Genomic DNA, 12500 nt, shown 5'->3' with positions numbered 1-12500 from the left:
TTGCCGGAAACAGTCTGCCCTGACCCACTGACTGTACCTTGGTCATTTGTCAAGTCACTGTTGCCAACTGAACAGCAATAGAAGTGAAACCCTCCTCTCTTTCTCTCACTGTTCCCTACTCTTCTTCTTTCCTTATATAAAACTCACATCTGGGCCAGAGTATAAGATTGTTTTGAATTTTTTTGAATGGATCTGCCATCTTGTCAGGTTGCTAGCGCCTGAGTAAACTTGCCGTCACCTCACCAACCCTTGTTCCTCAAACACTGGCTCTCAAACATTCGAGCGTTGGCATTTGGTCATAAGAACTAGTAGGAATATACCACAATTTGGTTAGCAGTTGGATCTACTTTTTTTGTTGTTCCCCACCCCCACTGCATTCTCTTTCTTCACAAAAGAATATGCATAAAAGAGAAAACAGAGAGAGAGAGAGAGAACTGGGAACATGGATAATGCAAAGAAAAAACACATAAATATCCAACCACTAAGACTGCAACATTTTTTTTCCCAAAAATGCACAATTGATTGTTCATTACACACACACAACTAGAACTCAAGTTCAACTACAATTAAGAAAACAACACCATTAGCGTCATTTTTCTACTCTTCCTCACTGCTCATTGTATCAGAGCCAAACTTGTAGTACCGCAAATTCTTCCAAGGGTTTTATTTTTTGTGTGTGTGTATGTGTTGTTTATTATTATTATTATTATTATTATTATTATTATTATTATTATTATTACTTTGCTACAGAGGGAGTCGGGGTCTGGATTCTCCCACCTCCTAATTTGGATCTTGGGGTTTCCACTTCCTCTTTCAGAAGACAGCATCAAGAATTGACCTTCTGCAGGGAGTACTCTGCACTCCTTGGGCAACCGGGTTCAGAGTGCTGTGTGAACCTGAACTGGACCCCATTGGAATTCCAGCTGAAAATCTTGCTGTGTGTTTGAGGGAGCTACCACCCCACATCTCTGTCTGTCTGTCTATTTGTCTGTCTTCCTTCTGGTTCGGTTTTGTTTCAATCTCAGCACAGTCCTGCTTTACAACTGCACCTCCAAAGACAGAACATGGAGGTCTTTCTTTTTTAAGAAAGGGGAACCAAGATTCTGGCTTCAAATGAGTTTCCTGCAAAGCGAGAGCTGGTATTTGGGGGAAATATCTTCAGTCCTGACACCCTGCCCTCGCGAAAGAACTTGTCTCACTGAAACGCACTGAGGGGACTTGACAGGATCAAGCAGACCCCAGTCACCCACACGGGAAAAACTCATCTTACTCCTGCCTGCACCGGACACACCCGACCAGAAACATCACTGAACAGAACATAAATCTAAGACCACCAAACCTTCTCCACCAGCCTACTGTTGACCCACATGGAATCCATGCCATAAAACCAACCATCCTTAGACGAACGATGCAGAAACGTTTAACCCCTTCACCATGGTGTGCCGTGACCAACTCTACCTATTTCTGCAGTATTTTTCTGTTATGATTTATTGGCTAGAGACAGAGAGAAAATGAGAGAGGAGGTGGGGAGAGATGTAGAGAGATCCCTGGAGCCCTACTCTACCACTTGGGAAGCTTCCTCCCTGCAGATGAGGACTAAGGGCTTGAACCCTGCTCCTTGCGCCTTGCCATATGTGCACTCAACCAGGTACACCACCACCTGGTCCCTCTAAAATATATATATTAACATTTATTTATTTATTTTCATTCTTGTTGCCCTTGTTGTTTTTATCATTGTTGTAGTTATTGTTGTTGTTATTGATGTCGTCGTTGTTGGATAGGACAGAGAGATGGAGAGAGGAGGGAAAAACAGAGAGGGGAGAGAAAGACAGACACCTGCAGACCTGCTTCACTGCCTGTGAAGTGACTCCCCTGCAGGTGGGGAGCCGGGGCTCGAACCGGTATCCTTACGCCGGTCCTTGCGCTTGGTGCCATGTGTGTTTAACCCACTGTGCTACCACCCAACTCCCTCTAAAATATATTTTTAAATTTTTATTTTTGTAGTCTGGTAGGTAAGATAGTGGTAGACCAGCTGACCCGTGAGCATGAAACTCTCATTTTTCTCTCTCTTTCTCAAATTAATTTTTAAAAGATTTGTTTTCATTTTTCTTGTTACTTTTTTTTTGCCCTCAGGGTTATTGTTGGGGCTCGCACGGTGCCTTCACTACAAATCCACGGCTCCTGTGGCATTTATTTATTTATTTATTTATTTATTTATTTATTATGTTTTGATATGACAGAGAGAAATTGAAAGAGGAGGGGAAGATAGAGAGAGAGAGACCTGCGTTTCTGCTCCACCATTTATGAAACTTTCCTCCTTGTGTACTTATGTGACTGTGAGTGCTTAACCAGGTGTGTCACCATCTGGCCTCCCATGGTGTATTTTTCTTTTTCTTTCTTTCTTTTTGCCTCCAGGGTTATTGCTGGAGCTGGGTGCCTGCATTACGAATCCACTGCTCCTGGAGGCCATTTTTCCCTTTTGCTGTTGTTGTTATTGCTGTTGTTGTTTTTAGGTAGGACGGAGAGAAATGGAGAATGGAGGGAAAGACAGAGAGGGAGAGAGAAAGACAGACACCTGCAGACCTGCTTCACCGCCTGGAAAGCGACTCCCCTGCCGGTGGGGAGCCGGGGACTCGAACCGGGATCCTTACGCCAGTCATTATGCCAGTCCCTACACTTCACTCCATGTGCACTTAACCCACTGCACTACTGCCTGCCCCTGTATTTTCCTATGAAAACAAAAGCATCACACTTCCCCTAACATCTCAGTATATCTTCAATTTGTTTTGAGATCACTTTGGGAGGCAAGATGATCAATGCTTCACAAGTACAATTGGACCCTCTTTAAAATATGTCACCATTGTCGGGAACCATGTGGACTTGTCCCCCGTCCCCTTGTCATCTTACAATCTTGTGAATCCTGATTAGATCACTAATAAAAATAACATGTCGTCATGTCAGAGTGGGGGAGACAGCAGGATGGTTCTGCAAACAGACTCTCCTGCCCAAAGCTCTGAAGTCCCAGGTTTAATTCTCCAGCACCACCACCAGCCAGAGTTGAGCACAAAAAGAAAAAGAAAGAAAAAGTCAACAATCTCCTTCTCCAATCCTCTTCCAGCCACCTCAGTTCTTCATTTGCCAACACCTAAAGTCCCGAGACCTGTCGTTCTTGTTCCTTGTCCCCCGTCTCCTATCCCCTTGTAAAGAAACTCAGTGCCAGGGCCAGGTGGTAGCACACCGGGCTAAGCACACATGTCACAGTGCACACAGACCCGGGTTCGAACCCCCGGTCCCCACCTGCAAGGAGGGGGCGAAGATTTACGAGTGGTGAAGTAGGGCTGCGAGTCTCTCTCTGTCTCTCTCCCTATCTCCCTCTCCCTTCTCAATTTCTGGTGGTCTCTAGCCAATAAGTAAATGAAGATAATTGTTAAAAATGTAAAGAAAATTTAATGCCAAGACTTCAAGGACCCAGGGAGGATGAGTGCTTCCCCAATTTCTCACGAACCCCCCTCCGCCACCCTCAAGCCTACTTACCTGTACAGACCTCCGAGGGGTTCTTGAAGATGGTCTTTCCAGATAGAGACATGAAGCCAGGGTTACACCTGCAGGAAGTCCCGTTGATACAGTAGGCGTGTCGTGGGCATCGGGCACAGGGAGCTGTGGGGAGTGGACACCTGGGACTGAAGACCTTCTCAAGATGGCAGCTGTCAGTTGCAAACAAGGGGCTCAGAGACCTTCCCAAGATGGCGGGTGCCAGTTGAGTATGGATGGAGAGAAGGGTTGACCAGATGGAAAGAAGGGTTGACCAGACTCAGACGCATACCAGGACCAGCTCTTGGTTACAGATACAGATTTGACGTGTGTGTGTGTGTGTGTGTGTGTGTGTGTGTGTGTGTGTGTGTATGACGGTGGGGGCTGGTGGTGTGTCTGATTAAGCGCACACATTACAGTGCACAAGGACCCGGGTTCGAGCCCCCGGTCCCCACCTTCACCAGGGAAGCTTCCCAAGTGGTGAAGCAGGGCTGCAGGTGTCTCTCTGTCTCTCTCCCTCTCTTCCCTCTAAATTTCTTTCTGTCCTATCAGAGCAAATAAAGAAAGTTTTTTTTAAAAAAAGAGCTTGCCAGACTCAACAACAAGACAACAAATAACCCCATCCAAAAATGGGGGGAGGACATGGACAGAATATTCACCACAGAAGAGATCCAAAAGGCCGAGAAACACATGAAAAAATGCTCCAAGTCTCTGATAGTCAGAGAAATGCAAATCAAGACAACAATGAGATATCACTTCACTCCTGTGAGAATGTCATACATCAGAAAAGGTAACAGCAGCAAATGCTGGAGAGGGTGTGGGGTCAAAGGAACCCTCCTGCACTGCTGGTGGGAATGTCAATGGGTCCAACCTCTGTGGAGAACAGTCTGGAGAACTCTCAGAAGGCTAGAAATGGACCTACCCTGTGACCCTGCAATTCCCCTCCTGGGGATATATCCTAAGGAACCCAACACACCCATCCAAAAAGATCTGTGTACACCTATGTTCTTGGCAGCACAATTTGTAATAGGCAAAACCTGGAAGCACCCAGGTAGGTCTCCAACAACAGATGAGTGGCTGAGCAAGTTGTGGTCTATATACAGAATGGAATACTACTCAGCTGTAAAAAATGGTGACTTCACCGCTTTCAGCCCATCTTGGATGGACTTTGAAAAATTCATGTGAAGTGAAATAATTCAGAAACAGAAGGATGAATATGGGATGATCTCACTCTCAGGCAGAAGTTGAAAAACAAGATCAGAAAAAAAAAAAAAACACAAGTCAAACCTGAACTGGAATTGGCGTATCGCACCAAAGTAAAAGACTCTGGGGTGGGTGGGTGGGGAGAATACAGGTCCATGAAGGATTCAGAGGACCTAGTGGGGGTTGTATTGTTATATGGGAAACTGGGGAATGTTATGCATGTCCAAATTATTGTAGTTACTATTGAATGGAAAACATTAATTCCCCAATAAAGAAATTAATATATATATATATGTAATTTAAAAAGAGAGAGAATCCAGTTCTCAATTGTCCATGTCCAGAGACGGGCTGAATTTGTTTGGATGTACTCACCCCAGGCCACGACCCCCAGTGATGTCAGCAGGATGCAGAGCCCTAAGAGGAAGAGGAGTCGGAGTATGGCCGAGATGAGATTCAAAGTCCCTACAACCCGGCTGAGAGGTCTCGCCCTTGCAGTCCCATGGCTTACAGCAGGCTTCTGGGGCTCCCTTCTAGACGCATTCCAGGCTTCCCCACTGTGGGACTAACAGCAGTTGGCTTTCTGTTACAGTATTAGAAACAGATTGTGTGCACTCCTTTTTTCTTTCTTTTTTTTTTTTTAAATGTCATCTTTATTTATTGGCTAGAGATAGGCAGAGATCAAGAGGGACACTTCAAGTGAGAAAAATACTTTGTCATAATCATCTTCAGGAGTGTCAAGAAAATGTCCCATTTCTGGATGGGATCAGCACCAGCAGGACCCTTGACCTTAACCCTCGGGCAGTCAACTTGTATGTTCTATCAAGCTGAACTCTTTTTTCCTGTCCCTGTGATTATATTTCTGATCTGTTTTCCTAAGTGAATTTACAGGGCTTTTGTTTGTCTGTTTTTGTATTTCCTTGGTCTTATAAAATGAAAAAGATGTGCTAGAGTTAGTGTTTAATCATGCTTGTGGTCTGAATTCAATCCCTGTCAGCACATGGAAAGCCACTCCCGTGCTCTAGGCTCTCTCCTCTCTGTGTGTGTGTGTGTCTCTTGTTCTCTCTCTATCCTAAGAAAAAAATGTTACCTGGGCCCAGGTGGTGGCACACCTGGTTAAGTGCACACATTACAATGTTCAAGGACCCAGGTTCAAGTCCCAGTCCCCATCTGTAGGGGGAAAGCTTCATGAGTAGTGAAGCAGGGCTACAGGTGTCTCTCTGTCTCTCTTCCTCTCTATCTTCTCCCCTCTCAATTTCTGGCTGTCTCTATCCAATAAATAAATAAAGATAATGAAAAAAAATTAAAGAATATGAAACATAAAAGAAAGTCCCCCCATAGACAGTGACATCCTACGTGTTCAATGCCTCCTTTCCCAAATGATAAAAAGAGAAAATTTTAGGGAGTTGGGTGGTAGTGCAGAGGGTTAAGCGCACGGGGCGCCAAGCACAAGGACCGGCATAAGGATCCCAGTTCGAGCACCCGGCTCCTCACTTGCAGGGGAGTCACTTCACAGACGGTGCAGCAGGTCTGCAGGTGTCTGTCTTTCTCTCCCCCTCTCTGTCTTCCCCTCCTCTCTCCATTTCTCTCTGTCCAATCCAGCAGCGATGACAACAATAATAACTACAACAATAAAAAACAACAAGGGCAACAAAAGGGGGGAAAAAGTCCTAGAAAGCTGGAAGTCACCCCTCTTGCCCACTGATGTATAAAATCTCGCTTTTTTTCACCTCACCAGGTTCTGGTCTTGTATTTGGGATGAATTTCTGCAACAGAACTAGTGAGCACAGTTGCTTTATAGACCACAATTATTAAATTTTTTATATTAAACAATTGAACAATTGTTCTATTCATGTTCCTTTGAAGAGAAAACCTAACCATCTCTTACACAATAAAAAAGAGGGGGAGAAAAATAAAAATGAAGAAAATTAAAATTTTGTATTTATTCTTTCTTTCTTTCTTCTTCTTTTTTTTTTTTTTGCCTCGTGTTATCTCTGGGGCTCCGCATCAGCACTATGAACCCACTGTTCCTGGCGGCCATTTTTTCCATATTTTTGTACAAGACGGAGAGACATTGAGAGGGGAGGGGGGAACAGAGAGGAAGAGAGACGCCTGCAGACCTGCTTTACTGCTTGTGAAGCATCCCCCCTGCTGGTGGGGAGCAGGGGCTTGAACCTGTATCCTGGTACAGGTCCTTGTGCTTAGCACCATGTGCGCTTAACCAGGTGCACCACCTTCCAGTCTCCTGGAATTAATTAATTAATTAGTTATTTAATCAACTAATTTTAGAATCCTGGGTCTCACATGTGAGACTCTGCTGCTCTCGGGGTGGCATTATCTCATTCAGATGAGAGAGAGAGAGGGGAGACAGAGACACCTCCCTGGTGCTATTGGATGTTCTCTGGTACAAGATTTGAACTAGGTCTGCAGACAAGGCAAGGCATGTATAGTCAAGTAATGACAGTATTGCTAAATGGCAATTTATCAGCGTAAGAATTAGTGGAGAGGTTAAGCATACGTGGTATGAAGTACAAGGACAGGTGTAAGGATCCCGGTTCGAGCCCCCAGCTCCCTACCTGTAGAGGAGTCACTTCCCAGGCGGTGAAGCAGGTCTGCAGGTGTCTGTCTTTCTCTCCCCCTCTCTGTCTTCCCCTCCTCTCTCCATGTCTCTCTGTCCTATCCAACAACGACGACATCAACAACAATATCAATAATGTTGGGTCTGGCTATCTGAAGAAAATCACCAAGAGGCCAAAGTGATGTAAAAACAAAGCGTTTTTATTTGCTAGTGCTAGGGCCGAAAACACCGAGACACTGACACAGCAGCCCTCTAGTGTTCAACCCCCACTCTAAGTCCTGTTAAAGCTTATACAGGCTTCAGAATGAACAGTCTACGTGGCAAAGCTCAGGTCTACAAAGTAACTACATGGCAGTTTTACAATGAGGGGGGTTTCTTTTACAACCTTGTGGTTATCTCTTTTTCTGACTCCAGGCTCCGGGAGATGTTTTCCCAAGGTCTGGTTTTGTGGTTATCTCTCACTTCACAGGCTCAAGGTTCTGCAGCTGGTGATCGCCTTAAATTCCGAGAATTGCTCTCTCTAATTGCTTGCTTAGCCTTCAGGTTACCAGAGTCCAGGCCTATCTTTTAATTACTATTTACATTTATTAACTTTAGCTCAACTCCTACAATAACAACAATAATAACTACAACAATAAAACAACAAGGGCAACAAAAGGGAAAAGAAAGAAAGAAAGATTACTGGAGAATTATACTGAATATTTTTTAGAGAATTAAAGGGTTTTGAAGACTTGTGAAATTGGAAAATGCACAAATACAACTTGTATTATACTTTTTAATGTTTCCTAATTAATAAAATCATCTTAGAACACCTGATATTAACAAAGTAGACTCAAAAACCAGTGTAATCTAATGGCCTAACAAACACAGGTCTCTGTCTGTCTCTACCTCTGTACCATTTTCTCCCCTCTCAGTTCCTCTCTGTCCTATCAAATAAAATAGAAGTGGGGGGAGCCAAATATACAGATATTCTCAACCAACAATACCAGTGAAAATCACTGGGAACCCAGTGTGAATTATATCTTACAAGTAAACCTTTTGCAACATTAAAATCATATGAAATGTCTCTTTCGACCACAGCAGAATGAAACTTGAAATCAATAAGAAAAAGTGTAGACTGATATTTATGAACAAAATCCACTTTGGAAAGTCACTGCATAAGAGACAAAGGATAAACAAGCATTGAAAGAAAAAAAAAACACTCAAGAACTCCAAATAGAAAGTTAACATCCCAAGTTTATTGAATTCAGCAAGAGGGATGTTCGTCCTCATAAAACATCAATTACAATTAAAGAGATGGTATCAGGTTAACAAGATGACTTTGAACTTCAAGGGACAAGAGAAGGAACAGCAATCCAAGTCCAAAGCTAGCAAAAGGATGGTAGCAATAAATGTTAGAATATAATTACACCAAAGAAGGAATACACAAAGAAAAATCAACATTAAGACTTTAAAATTTTATCTTTTTATTATTTTGAGAAGGTGGCATCATACATGTATGATATCACTGGTTATGTAGTGACATTTTTTAAGGTTCTATGCTCTTGAAAATTACTTTTTTATTATCTTTATTTTCTGGAGAGAGACATCCAGAAATTGAGAGGGGAGGGGAAGATAGAGAGGAAGAGAAAAAGAGACACACCTGCAGCCCTGCTTCATTACTCATGAAGCCTTCCCCCTACTGATGAAGCTGGGTCCTTGCACACTGTAATGAGTGTGCTTAACCATATGCACCACTGCCTGGCCCTAGGTGACTTTATTTTTCTTTAATAAGGAGGGAGAACAAGAGAGACACACAGAGTGGCAAGACTCTAGAGCCTGACAGTGGCTCTCCAGGCACTGACAAGGATTGAATTTGGGCCACAAGCATGGTTAAAGACAAACTCCAAGACATTTTATTTCATTTATTTCAAGACCAGGGAAATACAAAAAACACTTAAGCATACGTAGGAAAACAGATCAGAAATATAATCACAGGGCTAGGAAAGCAGAGTTCAGCTTGGTAGAACATCCAAGTTGGCTGCCCAAGGGTTAGGGTCAAGGGTCCTGCGGTGGTGATCCCATCCAGAAATGGGACATTTTCTTGGCACTCCTGAAGATGATTATGACAAAGTATTTTTCTCACTTGAAGTGTTTGACCAGGGCCTGCTTTATGTCCTTGTTCCTGAGGCTGTAGATGAAGGGGTTCAGCATGGGGGTGACCACTGTGTACATCACAGAAGCAATGGCACTTTCCCTGGGGTTCTCCATAACAGCTGAGCTCAGGTAGACCCCGAGTCCTGTTCCGTAGAACAAGGAGACCACTGACAGGTGAGACCCACAGGTAGAAAATGCCTTGTACTTGCCACTGGCTGAAGAAATTCTCAAAACAGAGGAGACAATCTTTGAGTAAGAGAAGAGGATCCCTGTGAGTGGAATAATGCCCAGCAGACCTGTAGCCACATAAATCACCAGATTATTCAAGAAGGTGTCTGAGCAGGCCAGTTGGATGACCTGGATGAGCTCACAGAAGAAGTGAGGGATTTCCATCTTTGAACAGAAGGACAACCGCAAGACCATCAAGTCATGCAGCAGAGAATCCAGGGCGCTGAACACCCAGGAGACCAGAAGTAGGGTGCCACAGAACTTGGGGTTCATGATGACCGTGTAGTGCAGGGGGTGACAGATGGCTACAAAACGGTCATAGGCCATTACACTCAGGAGAAAGTTATCCACACCTCCAAAGAGCATGAAAAAGAACATCTGGGTGATGCAGCCTGCATAGGTGATGGCTTCGCTCTTCAGTAGCATGTTCAGAAGCATCTTGGGGACAGTGGTGGAGGTGAAACAGATGTCTGTGAAAGACAGGTTGGAGAGGAAGAAGTACATGGGGGTGTGGAGGTGGGCATCTGAGATGATGGCCAAGATGATGAGCAGGTTTCCGATGAGCGTGGTCAGGTACATGGAGAGGAAGAGCCCAAAGAGAATAGGTTGCAAGCTGGCTTCTTCTGAGAGCCCCAGGAGGATGAAGCCTGAGGTCTGGGTTTGGTTTCCAGGTTGCATATTTCTGAGGAAAGCAATCGTGCAAGCAAGAATGACAATTCCACCAGCTCTTTCCACGCAACCCCCAGAAGCAAGAAGGAAACTGAAGCAGATTTTTCCCGTATTGAGAGGTAATAACAACTATCAATCAAGAATATGCTAACTTGCCAAGCTATCTTGATATTTTAAAATTTTTATTTATTCTTAATTTTTTATTAATTCTCTTTACTGTATAGAACAGGCAGAAATCAAGAGGGAAGGGGGAGGAAGAGAAACAGAGGGACACCTGCCAATCTGTTTCACCACTTGTGAAGCTTTCCCCAGGCGTGTGAGGACTGGGGGCTTGATCCTGGGTCTTTGTTGACTGAACCTGGGTCCTTGCAATGTAAACATGTAACCAGGTGTGCCACTGCCTGGCCTCCACCCTGCCAAACTCTCCTTCAAAGACCAAGGAGAAATGAACAGCTTCCAAACAAACAGAAACTAAAGGAATTCGCTACAAGTCACCCTGTCTTGCGAGAATTACTGAAGAGAGTCCTGCAGGAGACAAAGTAAAGGAACTCTGGCTCCAAGCGAGGTCGCCTGTGGTAGCATAGACATGGGAACTGAAACAGCAGCAACAAAAGGAGCAAACAGATAGGGGAATGGGAGGGCAGAAAGGACTGAGCAAAGAGGTCACACAGGCTCCTGTGTGGAGTAGGAATAGACGTGGGCCCTGGGTCAGATGGAGGGGGTCAACAATTAATGATTTTTATATACTTTCCTCATGTTTGGGAGTCACTCTCTGCCCTAATCCAGCTTTCTAGATCTGTTCTCAACTCTGACACCATGTTCCTAGACAATACTTTTAGTTCACTTGCATGATAGCTGTTAGGCTCAGGCAAAAACTATTAGTCATGAGTCCTTAGAAACATGCCTAGGATAGATTTCCTAGTTTATTCCCACCCCAAACCCCGAGCTTCCTCTGCTTTATACCTTCCCTTTAGGTTCCTGCTTATTCAACAATTTGTTCTGCTTTACCTTTCAGCCATCCAGTTGCAGATGTTACCATGATGCCAAGATGACTTCCCTGGGCAGATGCCCTCACCAATGTTTCCTGGAACCCCACCTCTCCAGAGCTCTGCCCCACTACGGAAAGACAGAGACAGGCTGGGTGTCTGGATTGATCTGCCAAAGTCTATATCCAGTGGAAAAGCCAGACATTCCATCTTCTGCAGCTCATAAAGAATTTGGGTCCAGACTCCCAGAGAGATGAAGAATTGGGAGACTTTCAATGGAGGGTGAAACATGGAACTCTGCTGGTGGGAACTGTGTGGAACTGTATACCTGTGATCTGACAATCTGGTTAGTCATTTTAAATCACTAGGAAAGAAATAATAAAAAAATCCTTTCTAACCTGCATCCACAGCTCTCACAGAGAGATTTACCCAGCAGTCTTCAGGGAACTGCCTGACTTCCAGGCTCCAGATTCCTCCTTAGCTGTGGTTGAGGCTGGAGCTTCTGCCTCCAGGAAGGGAGGGCTGGGGCGTCCACTCATGAGGTAGGTCCCCACGAGCTGAGTCCCGGCTTCACGGTCCCCTCACCCGTGAGAATGACGTCTAGGTGAGTGGGCGTCACAGGACCATTTACCGTGTCTGTGGCTTTCGGGGTGGGAGTCCCAGGAGTCTTGTTAAGGAGGGAATCTTTTGACACTGTGGTCCCTGAGAGACTCAGTTCTCTGGAGATCAGAGAGAACAACAAGACGAGACACACAGGCGTGTCCACTTTGAGCCCTGGGAGGAACCATCTTGTTTCTCTTATTAAATTCCAGTCTCCTAATTCCCAGGAGAAGATCCTATCTATCTATCTATCTATCTATCTATCTATCTATCTATCTATCTATCTATCATCTATCAATTTGACACCTATTATTATCTCTCATCTATATAGCTGTCATTTGTCTATCTAACCTATATCTATCTATTCTACCTAATCTATCATCTATCTGTTGTATCAATTATCATCCTCAATCATCTTTCTAATCTATCATTTATCTATCTAATCTATGTCTGTCATCTATCATCTGTCATCATGTATCTATCATCTATCAACAAATCAAAGATCATCTTCTATTTATCTATGTAACATTTTTTTCTTTAAAGAATTTATTTATTTATTCATGAGAAAGATT

The 12500-nt window shown here is 44.0% G+C and overlaps 1 protein-coding gene across 2 annotated transcripts; it reads right to left on the bottom strand.

Annotated features, from left to right (window-relative positions):
* Positions 1-2026: 2026 nt before the first annotated feature.
* On the bottom strand, positions 2027-10351 carry LOC103126653 (olfactory receptor 7A5-like). Of its 2 annotated transcripts, XM_060184600.1 has the most exons (2): positions 9449-10351; positions 2027-2476 (listed from the first exon to the last, which is right to left on the bottom strand). In XM_060184600.1, the coding sequence occupies exons 1-2, from the start codon at positions 10349-10351 to the stop codon at positions 2345-2347; spliced, it is 1035 nt and encodes a 344-aa protein (XP_060040583.1). In that variant the 3' UTR covers positions 2027-2344. The 2 variants fall into 2 exon arrangements, with proteins under 2 accessions (XP_060040583.1, XP_060040584.1); XM_060184601.1 differs by lacking the exon at positions 2027-2476 and having other exon boundaries at positions 9199-10351.
* Between the last annotated feature and the right edge of the window lie 2149 nt (positions 10352-12500).

This window comes from Erinaceus europaeus, unplaced genomic scaffold (genome assembly GCF_950295315.1).
Source record: "Erinaceus europaeus unplaced genomic scaffold, mEriEur2.1 scaffold_532, whole genome shotgun sequence".
NCBI lineage: Eukaryota > Metazoa > Chordata > Mammalia > Eulipotyphla > Erinaceidae > Erinaceus > Erinaceus europaeus.
This window is presented reverse-complemented; position numbering and strand designations above follow the sequence as displayed.

Excerpts from the sequence above, each read along its gene's own strand:
- LOC103126653 (XM_060184600.1), bottom strand. The coding sequence starts at position 10,351 with ATGCAACCTGGAAACCAAACCCAGACCTCAGGCTTCATCCTCCTGGGG. Across the intron at positions 2,477-9,448 it reads AGGACATAAAGCAGGCCCTG|GGAAAAATGGCCTCCAGGAG; the intron begins GTCAAACACTTC and ends CAACAGCAAAAG.